The following is a 24356-nucleotide window of genomic DNA, read 5'->3' as shown; positions in this document are numbered from 1 at the left end:
CCGTTGCCCGTAACACAACGGGCACACCGGCAAACGTGTGGCAACAGCCTAGTCGCCGGCAGTAGCCTTAAACATCGCCAAACTGGGACTGGCCCTTCACGAGGATGTTGCCAGGACTGGATAATCTGAGCTATAGGAGGAGGCTGGGACTCTATTCCCTGGAGCACAGGAAGATGAGGGGTGATCTTATAGAGGTGTATAAGATCATGAAAGGAATAGATCGGGTAGATGCACACAGTGTCTTGCCCAGAGTAGGTGAATCGAGAACCAGAGGACATAGGTTTAAGGTGAAGGAGAAAAGATTATATACTAATCTGAGGGGAACTTTTTCACACAAAGGGTGGTGGGTGTATGGAACAAGCTGCCAGAGGAGGTAGTTGAGGGTGGGACTATCCCATTGTTTAAGTAATAGTTAGACAGGTACATGGATAGGACAGATTTGGAGGGATATGGACCAAATGCAGGCAGATGGGACTAGTGTAGCCGGGACATGTTGGCCGGTGCAGGCAAGTTGGGGAAGGGCCTGTTTCAAAGCTGTATCTCTCTACGACTCTATGGTACACACGGCAATATCACTAAACCTACTAAAGCCACCGATGCCTGTTGGCCCTCTTGCATTGAAATATATTTCAGTGCAGTGTACACATGAAACCTTTGAATCATGCTTTAAAGTGTGACAATTGTGATGATTCCAGATCTGACGTTATACAAACATTGTACTTTGTGTTTTGGCAGCTCTTCATGCCACTGCTGGCCCATCAGCACATTAAAGCCGTTGACCTCAAGCAAGGTTCATCTCGCTTCATAAGTACTGCAACGTTTCAGTACGAGAGGTTTAGCATTGCGGATTCGAGAGCAGGAGGGGATGCACGCAATATTCAGTTTGTCAGGGATGAATTCCTGATAACTATACTAAAGTTCTCCAATCAGGTTCAGCGAACCATTCAACAGGTGGAGGGTGAGTATAACTCTGGCTTGCTTCTGTGTTTGGGCACAGGACGTGTGAGTTCAGAAGAATGAGGGGGACCTCATTGAAACATACAGAATAGAGAAAGGCTTGGGTAGAGTTGATGTGGAGAGGATGGTTCGACTAGTGGGAGACTGGGACTAAAGGTCTTCTTCTGTCGTAAGTCTTTTAGACCTGCAGCTCCGTTGAGGCCAACGTGCCAACGTCCAGGTCAATCAGACCTCGTCCATCATTCGGTGGCCAGTATTTGGGGCAACTGGTGACTATGTGCTCCACTGCCTGTGTTGGGTCCCCACACTCGCAGAAGGCACTGTTCACGAGACCCCACCCCTTCATCGCTACTCCATAGCCTCAGAATAGAGGTCATAGCATCAGAATTAAAGGATGTTCTTTTAAGAAAGAGATAAGGAGAAATTTCTTTAGTCAGAGGGTGGTGAATCTGTGGAATTCATTGCCACAGAAGGCTGTGGAGGCCAAGTCAATAGATATTTTTAAGGCAGAAATAGATAGATTCTTGATTAGTGCGGATGTCAGGTTATGGGGAGAAGGCAGGAGAATGGGGTTAGGAGGGAGAGATAGATCAGCCATGATTGAATGGCGGAGTAGACTTGATGGGCCGAATGGCCTAATTCTACTTCTATCACATGACCTGATGTACCCAGGGTTGGAGTTGCATTCATGGAATTCAAAATACGGCCTTTTTTTCAGTCCCTCTGGACCCCCACTCGAGTTTGGCGGATTAATAACGAAAGAGTAGAGAACATTTCAATAGCTCTATTAAGAATGTGTTATATCTTCGACAGATAGAGATACAGACATGAGCTTGGATGCTGTAGAATCGGTTTGGGTAGAATTGTGAAATAGCCAAGGGCAGAAAACGCTTGTTGGAGTAGTATACAGACCACCAGACAGCAGTAGGGAGGTTGGGGATAGCATCAAGCAGGAAATTAGGGATGCGTGTAGCAAAGGTACAGCGGTTATCATAGGTGACTTTAATCTACGTGTAGATTGGGCCAACCAAATTGGTAACAGTGCTGAGGAGGAAGATTTCCTGGAATGTATACGGGATGGGTTTTTAAACCAATATGTCGAGGAACCGACTAGAGGGCAGGCCATCCTAGACTGGGTATTGTGTAATGAGGAAGGATTAGTTCACGATCTTGTTGTGCAAGGCCCCTTGGGCAACAGTGACCATAATATGGTGGAATTCTGCATTAGGATGGAGAGTGACACGGTTAATTCAGAGACTAGGGTCCAGAACTTGAATAAAGGAGACTTTGAAGGTAAGAGACGGGAATCGGCTAGGATAGACCGGCAAACGATACTTAAAGGGTTGACAGTGGAGATGCAATGGCAAAGATTTAAAGACTGCATGGGTGAACTCCAGAAATAATTCATCCCTGTCTGGCAAACAAATAAAACTGTGAAGGCGGCTCGACCGTGGCTGACGAGGGAAGTCAAGGATAGTGTTAGATCCAAGGAAGAGGCAGATAAATTGGCCAGAAGAAGCAGCAAACCAGAGGACTGGGGGGAATTTAGAATTCAACAGAGGAGGACAAAGGGGTTAAGTAAGAGGGGGAAAAAAGAGCATGAAAGAAAGCTTGCGGGGAATATAAAAACTGACTAAAAGTTTCTATAGGTATGTAAAAAGGAAAAGATTAGTGAAGACGAATGTAGGTCCCTTGTAGTCAGAGACAGGTGAATTTATAATGAGAAACAAGGAAATGGCAGAACAGTTAAACGAGTACTTTGGGTCTGTCTTCACCAAGGAAGACAAACAATCTCTCGGAAATACTAGGGGACCGAGGATCTAATGGGAGGGAGGAACTGAAGTCAGAAAATGGTGTTAGGTAAACTTTTGGGACTGAAGGCAGATAAATCCCCAGGGCCTGATGGTCTGCATCCCAGAGTACTCGAGGAGGTGGCCCTAGAAATCGTGGATGCATTGGTGATCATTTTCCAATGTTTTCTCGACTCTGGATCAGTTCCTGTGGACTGGAGGGTAGCCAATGTAACTCCACTTTTTAAGAAGGGAGGGAGAGAGAAAACAGGGAATTATAGACCAGCTGGCCTTGCATCGTTAATGGGGACAATGCTGGAGTCGATTGTTAAAGATGTTATAGCAGCGCATTTGGAAAGCAGTGACAGGATCGGTGAAAGTCAGCATGGATTTATGAAGGGGAAATCATGCTCGACTAATCTTTTGGAATTTTTTGAGGATGTAACAAGTAGAATGGATAAGGGAGAGCCAGTGGATGTGGTGAATCTGGACTTTCAAAAAGCCTTTGACAAGGTCCCACACAAGAGATTATTGTGCAAAATTAGAGCACACGGTATTCGGGGTAGGGTATTGACATGGATAGAGAACTGGTTGGCAGACAGGAAGCAAAGAGTAGGAATTAATGGGTCCTTTTCAGAATGGCAGACAGTGACTAGTGGGGTGCCGCAAGGCTCGGTGCTGGGACTCCAGTTGTTTACAATATAAACGATTAAGACGAGGGAATTAAATGTAACATCTCTACGTTTGCTGATGACACAAAGCTGGGAGGCAGTGTGAGCTGCGAGGAGGATGCTTTGAGGCTGCAGGGTGACTTGGATAGGTTGGGTGAGTGGGCAGATGCATGGCAGATGCAGTATAATGTGGATGAATGTGAGGTTATCCACTTTGGTGGCAAGAACTGGAAGGCAGATTATTATCTGAATGGTGTCAGATTAGGAGAAGGGGAGGTGCAACAAGACCTGGGTGTGCTTGTACATCAGTCACTGAAAGTAAGCATGCAGGTACAGCAGGCAGTGAAGAAAGCTAATTGCATGTTGGCCTTTATTGCGAGAGGATTTGAGTTGAGGAGCAGGGAGGTCCTATTTCAGTTGTACAGGGCCCTGGTGAGACCGCACCTGGAGTATTGTGTGCAATTTTGGTCTCCTAATTTGAGGAAGGACATTATTGCCATTGAGGAAGTGCAGCGTAGGTTCACCAGGTTAATTCCCGGGATGGCAGGACTGACTTATGATGAAAGAATAGGTCGACTGGGCTTGTATTCACTGGAATTAGTTGAGAGGGGATCTTATAGAAACATATAAAATTCTTAGAGGAGAGGGTAGGTGCAGGAAAAATGTTGGGTGAGTCCAGAACCAGGAACCACAGTTTATAAATAAGGGGTAGGACATTTAGGACTGAGATGAGGAATAACAAGTCAAGTCAAATTTATTTGTCACATACACATACACGAAGGCGGATTGCACATGGAGCCGCATGGAGCTGCTCAACATCGGACACGGCTGCGGGAGACTGGCTGGTGAGTACCACAAAACCCTCACCAAAGTCCCGACGGAGCTCGGTAGAACAGGCCCCTGGACCACCACACCGGGGGGTTGGAGACGGAGCCAGCGCAGGGAGAGGAAGCAAAAACGTGGCCGGAGAGCGGGGGTGCAGGCCAGGCTAAGGAGGGCCCCACAAAGACCATCCTTACCAAGCATCTTTCTCGCCAATGTCCGGTCACTCTCCAACAAGCTGGATGAGGTAAGGCTATGGATCAACACCCAGCGATCCCTGAAAGACTGCTGCACGCTGATCTTCACGGAGACGTGGCTCAACGCGCTGGTCCCCGACGGGGCTGTGGAGCTACAAACCGCTCACTACATCGTGCTGATAGAACAAAGGACTCCGGTAAGAGCAAGGGCGGTGGGCTCTGCATCTACATTAACAATGACTGGTGCACCAACCACTCCGCAATAGAGAGCTACTGCTCCCCAGACCTGGAGTACTTACTGCTCAAATGTAGGCCATTCTATCTGCCGCGGGAGTTTACTGTGGTCATCATCATGGCCGTATACATTCCCCCACAGGCTAATGCTAACCTAGCACTAGCACAGCTACACTCGGCCATCAGTAAGCAGCAGGATGCCCACCCCAACGGTGCCTTCATTGTTGCAGGGGACTTCAATCAGGTCGACCTACAAGCCTCGCTCCACAAATTCCATCAGCATGTGCAGTGCCGTACCAGGGGCTCAAACACACTGGATAAGGTGTACACCAATGTAAAGGACGCCTACAGAGCTCTCCCCTGCCCACCCCTGGGACAATCCGATCATCTCTCACTGTTTCTACAGCCCGCATACAAACCCCTCATCCGCAAGACCAAACCCACAATAAAGACGGTCAAAATATGGCCCGAGGATGCCACCCTACAACTCCAGGACTGCTTTGATCGCACCGACTGGGACCTGTTTGCACAACAGGCCACCTACGGTTCAGAGGTAGACTTGGAGGAATACGCATCCACTGTGCTCTCCTACACCCTGGATGAACAAGGAGGTACAGAACCTGCTGAGGGCACGCAACAATGCCTTTAAATCTGGTGACACTTCAGCATACAGTGTTGCCAGGTCAAACCTGAACAAAGGTATTAAAAGGGCCAAAGACACCCATAGGCAACGGGTGGAAGACCACTTCAACACCACGGACACCAGAAGCATGTGGCAGGGTGTCAGGGACATCACTGGCTACAAGAGCAGCCCTGCCTGCCCCCACAGCGATATGGCACTGACCAACGAGCTTAACACCTTCTTTGCCCGCTTTGAAACTGGCAAAACCACCTTGAGTGAAAGAACCCCAGTCGAGGCGGTGGGACAGGTCTTGCAACTGAGCACACAGGAGGTACAACGCGCTCTGCAAAGGGTCAACCCACGCAAGGCTGCAGGACCGGATGGAGTTCAAGGAAGGGTACTGAAAGACTGTGCTGAACAGCTGGCTGAGGTATTCACCAGGATCTTTAACCTGTCATTATCTCTGGCTACGGTCCCCAAGTGCCTGAAGTCGGCTATCATAGTTCCGGTGCCGAAAAAAGCCAAGATCTCCAACCTGAACGACTACCGCCCGGTTGCCCTAACGCCGATAGTCATGAAGTGCTTTGAGAGGCTGGTCCTCTCACACATCAAATCCAGCATCCCTGACTCACTGGATCCACATCAATTTGCATACAGGGCAAGTAGATCCACAGAGGACGCCATCTCTCTGGCTCTTCACACTGTCCTGACTCACCTAGAGAGACAGGGCACGTACGTGAGGATGCTATTCATAGACTATAGCTCCACCTTCAACACGGTCATCCCCACCAAGCTCATCACCAAACTCCACCAGCTAGGCCTCAGCTCGTCATTATGCGGCACGGTAGCGCAGCGGTAGAGTTGCTGCTTTACAGCGAATGCAGCGCCGGAGACTCAGGTTCGATCCTGATTACGGGTGCTGCACTGTAAGGAGTTTGTACGTTCTCCCCGTGACCTGCGTGGGTTTTCTCCGAGATCTTCAGTTTCCTCCCACACTCCAAAGACGTACGGGTATGTAGGTTAATTGGCTGGGTAAATGTAAAAATTGTCCCTAGTGGGTGTAGGATAGTGTTAATGTACGGGGATCGCTGGGCGGCACGGACTTGGTGGGCCGAAAAGGCCTGTTTCCGGCTGTATATATATGATATGATATGATATGATATGTGACTGGATCCTGGACTTCCTGCTGGAACGACCGCAGGCAGTGAGAATGGGCCCGCACCTGTCCTCCACTATCACCCTGAGTACCGGCACACCACAGGGCTGTGTTCTGAGCCTCATGCTCTACTCCCTCTTCACACACGACTGTGTTCCTGCATTCGACACCAACACCATTGTCAAGTTTGCAGACGACACAACGGTGATCGGGCTTATCACCAACAGGGATGAAACAAACTATAGAGCGGAGGTGCAGAACCTGGCGGACTGGTGCTCGGATAACAACCTGTCCCTAAATACCACCAAGACCAAGGAGCTGATCATCAACTTCCGTAGGTCACATAATGGGGAATATGCCCTGATCTCTATCAACGGGGACAGTGTGGAGAGAGTGTCTAGCTTCAAGTTTCTGGGCACTCACATTTCGGAGGACCTAACATGGTCCAATAACACTGCTGCGCTGGTCAAGAAGGCACAACAAAGACTGTTCTACTTAAGAACACTGAAAAAGTCTGGTCTACCCCAACAGCTGCTGACGACCTTCTACCACTGCACCATAGAGAGCATCCTAACGCATGGCATCCCTGTGTGGTACCTCAGCTGCACGGAGGCAGAAAGGAAAGCTCTACAGCGGGTAGTCCATAGAGCTCAGAGGGTCATCGGAACACAGCTACCAGACTTGGAGGGCATCTACAACACACGATGCCTCAGAAAAGCCACCAGCATCCACAAAGACTCTTCACACTCCTGCAACAGTCTGTTCGAACTTCTTCCATCGGGCAGACGATACAAGGCCTTCTACGCCCGCACCTCCAGACTCAGGAACAGCTTCATCCCCAGGGCCATAGCTGCTATGAACCGGTCCTGCTGAGCCGGATGGCCACAACGCATAGATCAACTTGCACTTTACCCTGTCTAAAACTGTTACAATTGTTTCGTTTCGTTGGGTTGCTGTTGTCTAAATTACTTAAATTATTGCATCGTATGGGAGGCGCATTCCCAATCTCGTTGTACCCTGGGTACAATGACAATAAAGATATATTGTATTGTATTGTATGTGCAGTGAAATGAAAGTGGCAATGCCTGCGGATTGTGCACAAAAAAGAATTACAGTTACAGCATATAAATAAAGTTAATAAGTTACTATAGTGTAGACAAAAATTTAGTCTCTGGGGTTATAAAAGTTGACAATCCTGATGGCCTGTGGGAAGAAACTCCGTCTCATCCTCTCCGTTTTCACAGCGTGACAGCGGAGGCGTTTGCCTGATCGTAGCATCTGGAACAGTCCGTTACTGGGGTGGCAGGGTCCCTCATGATCTTCCTTGCTCTGGATCTGCACCTCCTGATGTATAGGTCCTGCAGGGGGACGAGTGTAGTTCCCATGGTGCGTTCTGCCGAATGCACTACTCTCTGCAGGGCCATCCTGTCCTGGGCAGAGCTGTTCCCAAACCAGACTGTAATGTTGCCGGACAGGATGCTCTCTACAGCCCCAGAGTAGAAGCAATGAAGGATCCTCAGAGACACTCTGAATTTCCTCAGTTGTCTAAGGTGGTAAAGGCGCTGCTTTGCCTTACCCACCAGTGCGGCAATGTGCATTGCCCACGTCAGATCCTCTGTGATGCGGACTCCCAAGTATTTAAAACTGCTCACCCTATCCACAGTAGACCCATTTATCTCCAGTGGCGTGCACGTCCTTGGATGTTTAGCCCTTCTGAAGTCCACAATCAGCTCCTTCGTGTTAGTGACATTCAAGGGGAGGCTATTGTCCTGACACCAGAGTGCCAGATCAGCCACCTCCTCCCGGTAGACCTTCTCATCGTTGTTGGAGATCCGGCCCACCACCACAGTGTCATCAGCAAACTTGATGATGGAGTTTGAGCTGAACCTGGCCCCACAGTCATGTGTGTACAGGGAGTACAGTAGGGGGCTAAGGACGCAGCCCTGGGGGGGGATCCTATGTTCAGGGTGAGGGGGCTAGATGTGTGTTTCCCCCATCCTGACCACTTGGGGCCTGGCATTGAGAAAGTCCAGGACCCAGGCACACAGAAGGGTGCTAAGCCCCAGTTCCAGCAGCTTCTCAACCAGTCTGGTGGGGACTATTGTGTTGAATGCTGAACTAAAGTCCAGGAACAGCATCCTCACTTAGCCCCCCTGGTTGTCCAGATGAGAGAGAGCGGTGTGTAGAACCCGGGAGAACGCATCATCCGTGGACCTGTTCGGACGGTATGCGAACTGTAGTGGGTCCATGTTGCGAGGAAGGAGGGCGCAGATGTGCTTCTTGACTAGCCTCTCAAAGCATTTCATGACAACCGAGGTGAGGGCCACCGGTCGGTAGTCATTTAAACACGCTGGAGAGGCATTCTTTGGCACCGGTACAATGATGGATCTTTTGAAGCATGCAGGGACCACGGACTTGGCCAAGGAGAGGTTGAATATTGTGGTGAGCACTGGAGCAAGCTGAGTAGCACAAGACTTTAGTACTCGCTCAGATATACCATCTGGGCCTCCAGCTTTCCTCGTGTTCACACGCGTCAGAGCCCACCTCACCACATGCTCGGACACTGAGAATGTGTGCACATCCCCGGCGGTGGATCCCCCTCCAGCCTCGCTAGCCAACGCCCCTTCGTTGCTGTTTTTAGACGGCGAGCTGGTGGTGTTACCCGTCTCAAACCGTGCATAAAAAAAGTTCAGGTCATCAGCTAAGGAGGAGCTGGCACGTCCGGTTGAGGGGGTGCTGGACCTGTAGCTAGTTATAGTCCGTAGCCCCTGCCAAAGGCGCCTGGTGTCCTGCTGTTCCATCTGTGACTCCATCTTGTCCCTTTTCACCCAGAGAGTTGTGAATCTGTGGAATTCTCTGCCACAGAAGGCAGTGGAGGCCAATTCACTGGATGTTTTCAAGAGATAGTTAGATTTAGCTCTTGGGGCTAAGGGAATCAAGGGATATGGGGAAAAAACAGGAACGGGGTACTGATTTTGGATGATCAGCCATGATCTTATTGAATGGCGGTGCTGGCTCGAAGGGCCTGCACCTATTTTCTATGTTTCTATGATACAATCAATTTCTGCTGCCACTATTGCATATCACTTTAATTATTCTACATTCCAATGACAAGCTAACAGTAGTTCATGTTTATTACATAAGACCATTTATCAAACCGTTTGGGCTGGATGTATTTTCTCGAGCTACCTGACTGTTCCCATCTCTGGCCCTCCACCCTTAATGTCACCTGCAGCAGGTGTACAGTCAGCTACCTGACAGGTCACTGAGGGCCTGTCCTTCTGCCTGCGAATCATGTCTTCATTATTATCTTCTCACAGAAGCCTGATATGTTTGCTTCCGGGAAAAGGGTTGTCTTTAATGAATCCTGTGTCCCCAGTTTATTATTTTACAAACTAATACGTTTGCTAACTACAGGCCTGTGAGCCTAATATCAATGGTGGGTAAGTCATCTGCAAACATTAATCAACCCATCTTCATTTACGTCCAAGTCATTTATATATATCACAAACAGCAGAGGTCCCTGTGGAACTCCACTGGCCGCAGATCCCTGACTGAATATTGTCCATTGCAACTCGCTGCCAGATCAGAATCGGTACGACCAAGTCACTGTTCATGCCGTGCATTTTAATCTGCTGAATCAGCCTGCCATTGGGGACTTTATCAAATGCCTTACTAAAATCCCACATCTTGTCCTTGAACTAAGTGTTTAAGTTGCAATAAAACACTGAGACAAGAGACGATGATGCTCATTCAATTCTTAGGAGAATTTACATGACATTTATGGTACAGATGGAGATCTTGTGTCAATCTCTAGGCAAATGTATTTTCTTTGTTGGTACAAGTGGATGTTTATTGATCTGCAATTTTTACTCAGTTTCTCTCTCTACAGATGCTATCTGATGTAATTAGAATTCAAACATTCTGTTTTTATTTCAAATTCCAGCATCTCCAGTATTTTGCATTTGAAGTATATATATTTTATCCTTTACTTCCAGGTGAAATCAAGCTTGAAATGCCTCCAATTGACCTTGAAACTGACCTGAACCAATTTACTTCAGACCAAATGATAATGGAAATGCTGGAACAGAGTGCGATGAACTGGCAGGTGCAGATCACTACTGCTATTGAGGAGCAGCTGTCGAAGATGCCCCAGGTGCCTGAGTTACATCCAAATCATGACATCTTTATCTTCACACACATAAACTTTTCAACCCTTTTCTTAAAATGAGCTCTTCTGAAAATATCAAACTGGAGATGTGTGCCTTGTTATATTAGCCCTGGTCATGTTGCTGGGCACACTTTGCCATCAGCCAGATTCGAATATTCCATGGTCACAAACCTCAGTTCTTTATTTTATTTCCAACGATTCTCATGTTTTTCTACATCTGTTTATTGATTTCACTCCTTTTCAGCTTGTTTTGTTTCTCCCCACTGTGATTAACATGATTGTCCCCTTTGCCGTGAATACCCTCTGCGATCCCCTTGCACAATCCTGCTTGGGTAATGCACACCTGATGACCAGACTGCGATCCCCTTGCACAATCCTGCTTGGGTAATGCACACCTGATGACCAGCTTTCCTCTGCTCCAGAACTCGTGCAAAATTGAAACTCTGTTTTCTTACTTTCTTTATTATGTTCCTCTACCTGATCTTTACTCCGTAAACTATGACTTGGTCTGCAGTGAGAGCGGTTTAAAATAATTCCACAGACCCCTTCCTCAGCCCTGCTATTCAATTCTGATTTATGGTTGATTCTCCCGTCTCACCTGCTCCTTTGTATTCTCTACCTTGACTCCACGTTGCCACAGTTAATCAGGTCTCCTGTCCTACCTGTGTAACCCTCATCACTTCCAACAAATGATTACTCTTTAAAGTGGATATTTTCCCACCGTACCATATTCTAAGCCCCAGCCTCTCCAGATTAAATCTCTGTAGTGCCTCTGCAGTGCTTTTGTTGAAATCATATGTAACGTGGCTGTGGGGATCCAGCGTTGGCCTTTACCACCTCCATTCTGCCTCAATCTGCTCCCTCCATTGGTGGTAAACCGCTTACTGTATCTGATTTGCTTTATCTGAACATTTAGGCCAACGGCCCGTTAGCAGAGATAGACTTCTGGCGAGAACGTAATGCTACTCTCAGTGCCCTCAGCGAACAGCTCAAACTGCCTGTGGTGAAGAGGATTGTTGACTTTGTGGGCACCTTTGATCAAAGTTTAATCCAGAATCTCAATTTAATCATCGCTGACCTCTCCAAGTACCATGTGGAAGCTGCAGACAATGTTAGGTTCCTCTCAACACTGGAGCGGCATTTTAAGGTAAAGGGACACCACATTCTCTTCCTGTGCATCAAGTAGACACTGGAAATATCCTTCCACCAATCACTCGACAAAGTAAGCTGGTTATGACAAGAACAGAAACATTTCTTCTTGTGAGAACTCCACATGGGCAAGAGTCTCTTCTGCAGAGCCAATGATAAAGCCTCATTTGGTCTCCTTGGTTGTCAGGAATCTACAACAGCAGTTTGGCCAGTGTGGTGGTTTTGGGCTAACTGACTCTAGCTGTTCACTTCTAGATCTCAATTCCCTCCCACACCACTATTCCTAAACCCAGTCACAGGCAATGGCAGAGGCTGAACCCTTGAACAAGTTAAACCCATTCATGTAAAGATCTGAAGGTCTCTGTGGCACAGTAATTGACTGTCGGATAATATTAAATGGTGGCCCTTTTCACTCTAGAAAGAACTTCCATTTATCTCATGGCCATCAGACCATCAGATTATGAGCCAAATGTGGGCAAATGGGATTAGCTCATGGATGGGTTAGGCTTTATCTGTGCTGTGTAACTACGAATCTATGACCCTACTGCAGCCCAAGAAACTCTTCACACAGAGGGCAGCGAATCTTTGGCAATTCCAGCAATTCTTTTTCATATTATTCCTTTCATTTGTTTTCCACTTTTGTATCCATGCTCACAATTACATAACCAGTTTCTGTAAACCTGTCATCCTTGCTCACAAACCATAACCAGTTTCTGTACACCTGTCATCCATGCTCACAAACCATAACCAGTTTCTGTATACGTATCATGCTCTTCACAATCAGACGTGGGAGAATGTCAACTACCCAAACTATCTCGCAAGGTTGCCGACAGGTTGGTGCTTTAGCGTCCGTTGAGTTGGATCTGCCAGAACAGAACAAGTAGAATTCAGTGCTGAGAAACGTTAGTCAATAGTGTTGAGAAGCTGAAAGAAGACAAGGGAATATACAGCTGTAACACGACACAGGATGGTGTGGAGGGACCTTGGAACCTTGGACCAGAGGTCAGTCGGATGGTTGGAAGGGCTGCTATCCTTTATTAGCTGAGATCTAAAACCAAAGAGCAGAGCAGTTATGCTGGAACTGCGTAGCATGCTAGTTAGGGATGTGATTGCACTGCAGAGGATGCAGAGAACACAGTTCTTTGATTCACTAACATACTTTATTGTTTCTTCCTTTATTAAAACTTGTGGAGGTCTGAATGAGGGATATTACGATTTATTTTCCTGTTTACACAGGAATCTGCCATTCATGACTTTAAAGCATATGCCTGTTCATTAGAATCTATCACAGGGAACAAAATTTCAAGTTGTGATGGATACTATCCCTTCCATGATGAATGCCCTGAGGATGGTTTGGATTATTTCCCGCCATTACAACAAGGATGAACGGATGGTGCCCCTGATGGAACGCATTGCATGGGAGATAGCAGAGAGAGTGCGCAAAGTCATCAATGTTCGCAGCATATTTAAGTAAGTGGCATCAGTTAACTCTCATAAGGTCACAAGTGATAGGAGTGGAATTAGGCCATTCGACCCATCACGTCCACTCCACCATTCAATCATGGCTGATCTAGCTCTCCCTCCCAACCCCATTCTCCTGCCTTCTCCCCATAACCCCTAACTAATCAATCTTCAAACCTATTTGTAGAAATCATGTTTGTACCTATTGGTATTGGATCAATGGCTGACTCTCCTTGTCACAGCTCACATGTTACTAAAGCTACCAGCTTTAGAAAATAGACAATAGGTGCAGGAGTAGGCCATTCGGCCCTTCGAGCCAGCACCACCATTCAATGTGATCATGGCTGATCATTCTCAATCAGTACCCCGTTCCTGCCTTCTCCCCATACCCCCTGACTCCGCTATCCTTAAGAGCTCTATCTAGCTCTCTCTTGAATGCATTCAGAGAACTGGCCTCCACTGCCTTCTGAGGCAGAGAATTCCACAGACTTACAACTCTGACTGAAAAAGTTTTTCCTCATCTCAGTTCTAAATGACCTACCCCTTATTCTTAAACTGTGGCCCCTGGTTCTGGACTCCCCCAACTTTGCCCTTGTTACCTCCTGAAATGATTGTTAGAACGTGCTCATGGTTGGCATTCCTCATTCTGTCCATCAATAAAGAGATCCAAGCCACTGCCCATGTGTTTGCTGATGTTCTTTTGATATGGTTTAAGCATTGCCACATTTTAAACTGCTGTCCCTGGTTTACAAATTCCTGCTTGGCTCACTGTTCCCCTTTTCACTAATCTTCAGCCCCTACAAACATCTGTGTTTATAGCCTCCTCCATTGAAATAACTGCCACTCCCTCACCCACCCAAAGACACTACTCCCCCAATTACAGCCTCTTGACTTTCCTAGATGTATTGGTCCACATTTGCTGAGCAATGGGCCCAAACCTCTCCTGCATTGGTGCAGCACCCTCTCCTTCCCCCTCCTCCCCACCCCTCCCACCCTCACCCCCCTTCCCCTCCTCCCTCACCCTCCCCCCTCCATCTCACTCCATATCCCTCCTCCCCTCCCCCTTCCCCATCCTCCACTCCATCCCCCTCAACCCTCCTTATCCTCCCTCCTCCCCCCTCCCTCCCTCCCTCCCCCCTCCCTCCCTCCCTCCACCCCTTCCCCCTCACTCCCCCTTCCCTCCCTAGGAGATAGATTTAAACTAAAATGTGAATAACTTTTAAAATATAACACCGATTTCAATTAAACTTCTATGAATGGCCCATAAGTCTTGGATCTTTCTTCTTTAAACGTTTCACACCTCTACTTCATATTTTACTTCTCTCTCTTTTGTCCAAGCCTTTGATTCCCTGCCCTCGAAGGATCTCGACCCAAAACGTAACCCATTCCTTCTCTCCAGAGATGCTGCCGGTCCCGCTGAGTTACTTCAGCTTTTTGTCACTGAAAGGAAGCATGCAGGTACAGCAGGCAGTGAAGAAAGCCAATGGAATGTTGGCCTTCATAACAAGAGGAGTTGTGTATAGGAGCAAAGAAGTCCTTCTGCAGTTGTACAGGGCCCTGGTGAGACCGCACCTGGAGTACTGTGCAGTTTTGATCTCCAAATTTGAGGAAGGATATTCTTGCTATTGAGGGCGTGCAGCGTAGGTTTACTAGGTTAATTCCCGGGATGGCGGGACTGTCGTATGTTGAAAGACTGGAGCAGCTAGGCTTGTATACACTGGAACGCGTGTGAACACGAGGAAAGCTGGAGGCCCAGATGGTATATCTGGGCGAGTACTAAAGTCTTGTGCTACTCAGCTTGCTCCAGTGCTCACCACAATATTCAACCTCTCCTTGGCAAAGTCCGTGGTCCCTGTATGCTTCAAAAGATCCATCATTGTACCTGTGCCAAAGAATGCCTCTCCAGCGTGTTTAAATGACTACCGACCGGTGGCCCTCACCTCGGTTGTCATGAAATGCTTTGAGAGGCTAGTCAAGAAGCACATCTGCGCCCTCCTTCCTCGCAACATGGACCCACTACAGTTCGCATACCATCCGAACAGGTCCACGGATGATGCGGTCTCCCAGGTTCTACACACCGCTCTCTCTCATCTGGACAGCCAGGGGGGCTATGTGAGGATGCTGTTCATTGACTTTAGTTCAGCATTCAACACAATAGTCCCCAGCAGACTGGTTGAGAAGCTGCTGGAACTGGGGCTTAGCACCCCTCTGTGTGCCTGGGTCCTGGACTTTCTCACTGCCAGGCCCCAAGTGGTCAGGATGGGGGAACACACATCTAGCTCCCTCACCCTGAACATAGAATCCCCCCAGGGCTGCGTCCTTAGCCCCCTACTGTACTCCCTATACACACATGACTGTGGGGCCAGGTTCAGCTCAAACTCCATCATCAAGTTTGCTGATGACACTGTGGTGGTGGGCCGGATCTCCAACAACGATGAGAAGGCCTACCGGGAGGAGGTGGCTGATCTGGCACTCTGGTGTCAGGACAATAGCCTCCTCTTGAATGTCACTAAAACAAAGGAGCTGATTGTGGACTTCAGAAGGGCTAAACATCCAAGGACGTACACGCCACTGGAGATAAATGGGTCTATTGTGGATAGGGTGAGCAGTTTCAAATACTTGGGAGTCCGCATCGCAGAGGATCTGACGTGGGCAACGCACATTGCCGCACTGGTGGGTAAGGCTAAGCAGCGCCTTTACCACCTTAGACAACTGAGGAAATTCAGAGTGTCGCTGAGGATCCTTCATTGCTTCTACTCTGGGGCTGTAGAGAGCATCCTGTCCGGCAACATTACAGTCTGGTTTGGGAACAGCTCTGCCCAGGACAGGATGGCCCTGCAGAGAGTAGTGCGTTCGGCAGAACGCACCATGGGAACTACACTCGTCCCCCTGCAGGACCTATACATCAGGAGGTGCAGATCCAGAGCAAGCAAGATCATGAGGGACCCCTGCCACCCCAGTAACGGACTGTTCCAGATGCTACGATCAGGCAAACGCCTCCGCTGTCACGCTGTGAAAACGGAGAGGATGAGACGGAGCTTCTTCCCACAGGCCATCAGGACTGTCAACTTTTATAACCCCAGAGACTAAATTTTTGTCGACACTTTTTGTGCTATGTTTAGTAACTTATTAACTTTATTTATATGCTGTAACTGTAATTCTTTTTGTGCACAACCCGCAGGCATTGCCACTTTCATTTCACTGCACATCGAGTATGTGTATGTGACAAATACATTTGACTTGACTTGAATTTAGAAGGATGAGAGGGGATTTTATCGAAACATATAAGATTATTAAGGGGTTGGAAACGTTAGAGGCAGGCAACATGTTCCCAATGTTGGGGGAGTCCAGACCAGGGGCCACAGTTTAAGAATAAAGGGTAGGCCATTTAGAACGGAGATGAGGAAAAACGTTTTCATTCAGAGAGTTGTAAATCTGTGGAATTTACTGCCTCCGAAGGCAGTGGAGGCCAAGTCTCTGAATGCATGCAAGAGAGAACTAGATATAGTTCTTAAGGATAGCGGAGTCAGGGGGTACGGGGATAAGGCAGGAACGGGGTACTGATTGAGAATGATCAGCCCTGATCACATTGAATGGTGGTGCTGGCTCGAAGGACCGAATGGCCTCCTCCTGCACCTATTGTCTATTTGTGTCTATCTCATATCCTTATGTGGTTTGGCATCAGTTTTTCATTGATAATGCACTCAGGAACTTCCAACAGAGGCTACATAAATGCTTGTTGTTTAGGAGCTGTTTGCACCTTTTTGTCAGTGATACTAGAAATTTGCATTATTGTGGTTATTGTTCCAGAATCATTTGCTGCTTTAGTAGTCTAATTAAGTCTCAGCCTGCCTTTTCGGCAATTGTATAACTAAGTCTCTTCTGTGAACCAAAGCACCGTTAGGTTGAGAGGAATGTCGCCAAACGAACATCCGATTGATTAATTGTCACCTTAATTGATTGTCACACTTCTATTGTGCCTGATAGGAGGAACTCAGAAGCAGCAAAAATAAGTACCTTAGAAGCCATCCGAACCCTGCAGCTGTGGAAAGACTCCTACTTTGATATCCGTTCTAAAATTGAGACTTCAGGGAGAGATCAGCGCTGGGAATTTGATAGAAAGAAACTCTTTGAGAAAACTGATTACATGATTGTCATCTGTCAGAATATTCATGATATTTTACAGGTAAACCATAGCTAACAAGGAAAACACACCCACTATTTTCTGCAGTGGAGGTTTTCTACTTTTAAATAATATCCATTTTTAAATGTTAATGATACTGTGATTTAAATAAAACAACTTGTCAATCTCCTGGGACTGATGTGCACAGAATAAATGGAGCCAGGGTGCACTGATAAAATGTATTTAAAAACTGGTAAATTTGATGGTGCCTTTGCCAGGAGGTTGGAGCCCATCTCAGCGTTGACTTTGTTAAATCTATGAGGGACTCCTGCACTACCACACCCAAGGTCCAGTTGCCAATCTTATCTTCCCAATCGAGTCAATACCAGCTCATCAGAGCAATTACATTTCCCTGCTAATTTTCTCTGTAACTACCTACACTACATATAATTCCTTGTATATGTACATAGTTGAATCAAGTCATCCATAAGCCCTCTCCTCTTCAAGGTTAACAAACACAGCCTATCCAGTCTCTCCTCACTACTGAAACCCTCCAACCCATGCAATATCCTGGACAATCTTCTCTGCACCTTCTCCAGTGTAATTGCATCCTTCCTCTCGCCTGGTGACCAATGCTACACACTGCACGCCCACTGTGGCCTGAGCAATGTAGTTGTACCAAGGACCATGGTTCACACACTGCACGCCCGCTGTGGCTTGTGTCATGTAGTTGTACCAAGGACCATGGTTCACACACTGCACGCCCACTGTGGCCTGTGTCATGTAGTTGTACCAAGGACCATGATTCACACACTGCACACCCGCTGTGGCCTGTGTCATGTAGTTGTACCAAGGACCATGGTTCACACACTGCACGCCCACTGTGGCCTGTGTCATGTAGTTGTACCAAGGACCATGATTCACACACTGCACGCCCGCTGTGGCCTGAGCAATGTAGTTGTACCAAGGACCATGTTTCATGAAGATCAGCATTTCATATTCCTTCTTCAGAATTTTATCCATTGATTTTTTTCTGGTTAATGAATGTAAACATCAGAACATAAAACTAACAGAATCATCTGTTATTGTTTGTCACTATCGCCAGACTCGAGAGGAGTTTTACAACATCTTTGGACCAGAGCTGAAAGCTGTAACTGGTGACCCGAAGCGCATTGACGATGTGGTACAACGGGTTAACGATCTTGTTGTGCCCATTATGGAACTATCCTTCGATATGTTTAACATTCGTCACACGCAGATGTGGAGGGTAGTAATGGAGGATTTTTACACTCAGGTTCAGGTGCGTTGTAATATGTGACTGGTCTCCTAACACATCTACAATAAAGTCTACTTATTCCAACAACTATTTGAGAAAAGGAAAACACTTTCAGTAAATTATGAATTTCCAAAAGGTATTTAGTACTCAAAATAATGAATTTGTGATGATAAACTTTATTTTTTCTTCACACCAGAGACTGAAGTTGTACCATTTAATAGGTATGGTTCACTTACCGATCGCACCACTTGGAGTTATTGTTACCATGTGCTTTGATTCCCAACCTGTCCGCTCGTCAGTTTTTCCCATTGAACTTTAATTAAGATTATAAAATACGTTTGCTGTTTCTTGCAGTTCATTGAAGGGGAAGCAAAGAACTTTATTGATGAGTCATTCAAGAGTCTCCGCTCGGCAGAAGCAGCTTTTGACATGCTTTTGAGATTTAGGCACATTCGCTCACGTGAAGTGGTCAACAAACAAATGATGAGGAAATTCAATGACATTCTGACACAGTATTGTAAGGAGGTACGGAAGATGAATTATTTCCTTATGGAAGGAACCCATTTAGTCTGTGATAGATCTCAGAGAAAATCATATCCGTTCTATTTCCCCATGTGTTTCCTTGTAACCAATACCAATGGGCACTCCTTGATTCTCACACTACCCAATTACATAAGGATAGTTCACAGTGACCAATTAACCTACCAACCTGCATATCATTGGAATGCGTGAGGAAGCCCATGGCCACGGACAATGTGACGTATCCATCCAGGTAGCGCTGGAAGTTGGCATTGACCCGGGTCACTGGTGTGGCTCGCTGTTTGGTTACTATTTGGATATTAGTTACTTGTTTCCAGCAAATTAGACAAAGTTACCTCTGCAACAGCTCATATGTTATTCATTCATGTTCATCGCTGTCCAAATGCACTGCACCTAAACATTGGGTTTTGTCCACTGTTTATTATTTACGTAAAGACTTCTTCTGTTCCAGCTGCTGTCACTCCAGGTGTAATCCTATTCACGCCCTGTCGAGGGACTCCCCTTTTTAGCTCCAATAGCTTGGTTACGTGTTGACCCCATACGCTAACCTTCTGACCCCACACGCTAACCTTCTGACCCCACACGCTAACCTTCTGACCCCACACGCTAACCTTCTGACCCCACACGCTACCGTTCTGACCGCACACGCTAACGTTCTGACCCCACACGCTAATGTTCTGACCCCACACGCTAACTTGTTGATCCCACAAGCTAACGCTCTGACCCCACACGCTAACGTTCTGACCCCACACGCTAACTTGTTGATCCCACAAGCTAACGTTCTGACCCCACACGCTACCGTTCTGACCGCACACGCTAACGTTCTGACCCCACACGCTAACGTTCTGACCCCACACGCTAACTTGTTGATCCCACAAGCTAACGTTCTGACCCCACACGCTAACGTTCTGACCCCACACGCTAATGTTCTGACCCCACACGCTAACGTTCTGACCACACGCTAACGTTCTGACCCCACACGCTAACTTGTTGACCCCACACGCTAACGTTCTGACCCCACACGCTAACGTTCTGACCCCACATGCTAACGTTCTGACCCCACACGCTAACCTGACCCCACACGCTAACGTTCTGACCCCACACGCTAACGTTCTGACCCCACACGCTAACTTGTTGATCCCACAAGCTAACGTTCTGACCCCACATGCTAATGTTCTGACCCCACACGCTAACTTGTTGATCCCACAAGCTAACGTTCTGACCCCACACGCTAACATTCTGACCCGACACGCTAACGTTCTGACCCCACACGCTAACGTTCTGACCCCACACGCTAACGTTCTGACCCCACACGCTAACGTTCTGACCCCACACGCTAACTTGTTGATCCCACAAGCTAACGTTCTGACCCCACACGCTAATGTTCTGACCCCACACGCTAACTTGTTGATCCCACAAGCTAACGTTCTGACCCCACACGCTAACATTCTGACCCGACACGCTAACGTTCTGACCCCACACACTAACGTTCTGACCACACGCTAACGTTCTGACCCCACACGCTAACTTGTTGACCCCACACGCTAACGTTCTGACCCCACACGCTAATGTTCTGACCCCACACGCTAACGTTCTGACCACACACGCTAACGTTCTGACCCCACACGCTAACTTGTTGACCCCACACGCTAACGTTCTGACCCCACATGCTAACGTTCTGACCCCACACGCTAGCGTTCTGACCCCACACGCTAACTTGTTGACCCCACACGCTAACCTCACTCCACACCGGAACGTTCTGACTCCACAGGCTAACTTGTTGACCCCACACGCTAATCTTCTGACCCCACATGCTTACTTGTTGACCCCACACACTAACCTTCTGACCCCACATGCTAACTTGCCCCACACGCTAATGTTCTGACCCCACAGGTTAACCTTGACCCCACAGCTAACATTCTGACCCTACACGCTATCTTTCTGACCTTACACGCTAACTTTCTGACCTAACACGCTAACTTTCTGATCCCATATTCTAACTTTCTGATCCCACACGCTAACTTTCTGATCCTACACGCTAACTTTCTGATCCCACACGCTAACTTCCAGTGATAGCAGCTCTCTATTATCTCTCTCCATTTAAAGCACACCCTGCATTTTTTACTAATGTTGATAACCTCGCAGTGTCCTGCATTTTACTCCACCTACCAAAATTTGTTCTACCTTTTGTAGGCTCTTTATGGCTGCCTCCATAACAATAAATTTGTCTACATCATAGGCTGTTTATTTCTACATGGTGTGGTTTGTGAGTAGCTGAGGTCCTGACATTGGTCCATGTTGTAGCCGCTAGTTATCGCTTGGCAAAGCTTTACCCGTGCTAATGTATCATCCTCAGTGCCATGGTTCCTTGTACTATTGCCATGACGCATGCCTTCTTTTTACAGGTTGATATCATAAACACCATCTTTACAAATAACGCTAGTAACCCTCCTGTGACCAAGAACCAACCTCCAGTTGCTGGAGCCATCCACTGGGCCCGCTCCCTCTTTCACCGCATTAAACACGTCATCGTTCACTTTCAGAAGATGCCCGAGATGCTGGCGAGTGATCAGGGCAAGGCAGTAAGTTCCTGGACACTGACCATTAACTGTATGCATCGACAAAAGCAGATAACTGCCTGCTGGAAAGCAATATTTACTTAAGATATTGTTATGCAAATTACTTTGAGTAAAATATCACAGAATAAGTTTTATTTTGGACAGATGGCAGCGTGACTTGACAAAGATGTGTTAATGAGTAATCTATCTGCTGATTATTTCAGTGTATTCTGCCATATTTATTTTAGCATATTTGCTCACAACATGGCAGGAGGCTATCAGGTCATAAAGGCGTGGAGTGCTGGAAGCACAGCATGGGTACAGTGCCAACTCACCAGCTTCACTGCTGCCCCCTTCTCCACACACTTTTTCTTGAATGTATTCTCTCTTGATAGCCACAAGGGCATTCGCCTGCTTGAACATCTTTCTCCGCAAGGCACTTTAAAGTCCCTTCTTCTTTAAACCTGTGACTGTTTGTCTTTGATCTCTCCATCCATGGGCATAGCCTATCCTACCCACAATTATCAGATTCAGATTAGTTGATGGCCATTTACAACAGATGCAATGATGAAGCACACAGAGCCAACTGTGTACACGATGATGAAAAACACAACAAAAACTTGCAGTGACATTCCTGGATTAGATGAAGCACACAGAGCCAACTGTGTACACGATGATGAAAAGTACAACAGAAACTGCAAGGACAAGTGCAAAGTACAGGATGATGCAAGGGTTGTGAGTCCAGTCTGAAATAGTCCAAAAAGCTCTGAAGCACAAGAACAGAATACTGAATGACATGGAGTTAAGGATAAAAGTACATGGCAGCACCTCCTGGAATGGGTGGGAAAGAGATTAATTCAGGAGTCTGATAGGAGTGGGGTTGTGTGTGGAGCAGACCAGCAAACAGCGCAGCACACATTTTCGACTGCACTGTCCTCCGTCCCCCTGGTGGAAGGGTAGACCTCACGGCCCTCGACAACAGCACATTGCACTGGCTACAGCGCCTGGAGGGCGTTACATAACTTCTGCTGCCTCAAACGCAAGAAGAAGATAGTGGGGTAGAAACTTCATCAGTCTGCATGTCTGGGCTTTTGTTCCTGTATCTTCTCTCAATAGTAGAAGAGAGAGAGGAATGTCCAGCGTGGCAGGCGTTCCTGCCTTCCTGATGCAATGCACTGAATGGAAGGAAGTGTCGGCCATTTAATGGACTGGGCTGTGTTCACCACTCTACACGTTCAGGCGGTCAAGAACAGAACAGTTGCCATACCAAGCTTTTCTATATACTTTATATATTTCATTATATATACATATCAGATCTTTCCTCCAGAGAAAATAGTACCAGCACACTGAAAATCAGTCTCAAAAAGGATCCGACCCAAAACAACCTCTATCCATTTCCTCTAGCTCAATTAGGTAACTTGATTGGCATGGACTTGAAGGACTTGACTGGCATGGACTTATTGAGTTGAAGGGTCTGTTTCCATGCTGCGTATGACAGTTGTGTTCATTTCTGGTCGCTGCTTCACAGGAAAGATGTGGAGGCTTTGTAGTGGGTGCAGAAGGGGCTCTCCACAAAGCTGCATGAACTAGAGAGTTGGACAAGCTCGCATTGCAGCTGAGAGTGTTGATTGAAGTGTATAAACGATGTGAGGCGTGGATTAGGTAGACAGTCAGAATTATTTTCGAAGGGTGGAAATGCCAATGAGAACATCACTTTAAGATAAAAAGGGGAACATTTAAAAATTTACCAAGAAGTATTTTTGCACAGGGTGTTAGGTGCCTTAAACATGCTACCAGGTAAGCAGGTATGATATAAACATTTAAGAGGAATTTAGACAGGCACACAAACAGGCGTGGAATAGAGGGACATAGACCATATTCAAGCAGATGTGCAGTTTAAATTGGCATCATGGTTGCTACAGATATCATGGGCAAAGGGCCAGATCAGCACTTGTATTTATTACCCAGACATGGTCTGGATGATGGTTGCGTGTGTGATCTGGTGTTACCCAGGCATGGTCTGGATGATGGTTGCGTGTGTGATCTGGTGTTACCCAGGCATGGTCTGAATGATGGTTCAATTACTTCCATTTTGTTAAACTCTTGTATTTCTATTTCGCTTGTTGAAAGAAATTGAAGCAAAATTATAACAATGGGTTATTTTACTTTATAGACCAAAGCAAAATATCTCGAGGTGGCAAAGAGGATGAAAGCGTATGAAGATAAGTTGTATGAACATTGGCAAAGTGAAACTAACTCAAAGTTGCATGTTCTGTTAAAGCAAAGCCTACTCAACAGGATTGATGTATTAACAACCAATCCAGAAAATATGGCTAACTTTGATTTAGTAAGTATAGTAAGATGCTCACCTTTTTCCTTGACAATGTCAAGTGTCTAATTGGCATATGCACCAAAAGGGAACATTGAAATTCTTGCTTACTGCAGCACCAAAACAAGTTTGTAAGCACAGTACTCCATAAATAACATAATAAAAAGAAAAATAAGTCCAATTTGGTGAAAAAACAAAAACAATCGCTTAAAGTCCCTAGTAAAAACAAAACCGTCTGTAGCTCAAAGTTTAGTTGGTGTTTGTAATGTTCAATAGCCTTATGGTTGTTGGAAATAAGCT

At 46.8% G+C, this 24356-nt stretch overlaps 1 protein-coding gene across 1 annotated transcript in view; it reads left to right on the top strand.

The window, feature by feature from the left end:
- The window catches only part of dnah10 (dynein axonemal heavy chain 10), a 176636-nt gene that overhangs the window by 8108 nt on the left and 144172 nt on the right, over positions 1-24356 (top strand). Inside the window, 9 exon segments of the mRNA XM_078421084.1 lie at positions 736-958; positions 10448-10605; positions 11537-11767; positions 13049-13239; positions 17218-17416; positions 18459-18653; positions 18984-19154; positions 21575-21751; positions 23901-24074. Coding sequence (XP_078277210.1) covers positions 736-958; positions 10448-10605; positions 11537-11767; positions 13049-13239; positions 17218-17416; positions 18459-18653; positions 18984-19154; positions 21575-21751; positions 23901-24074 — 1719 coding nt within the window.

This window comes from Rhinoraja longicauda, chromosome 25 (assembly GCF_053455715.1).
Source record: "Rhinoraja longicauda isolate Sanriku21f chromosome 25, sRhiLon1.1, whole genome shotgun sequence".
NCBI classification, from domain to species: domain Eukaryota; kingdom Metazoa; phylum Chordata; class Chondrichthyes; order Rajiformes; family Arhynchobatidae; genus Rhinoraja; species Rhinoraja longicauda.
Note: the sequence above shows the minus strand (reverse complement) of the source record. Positions and strands in the feature narration are given on the sequence as shown.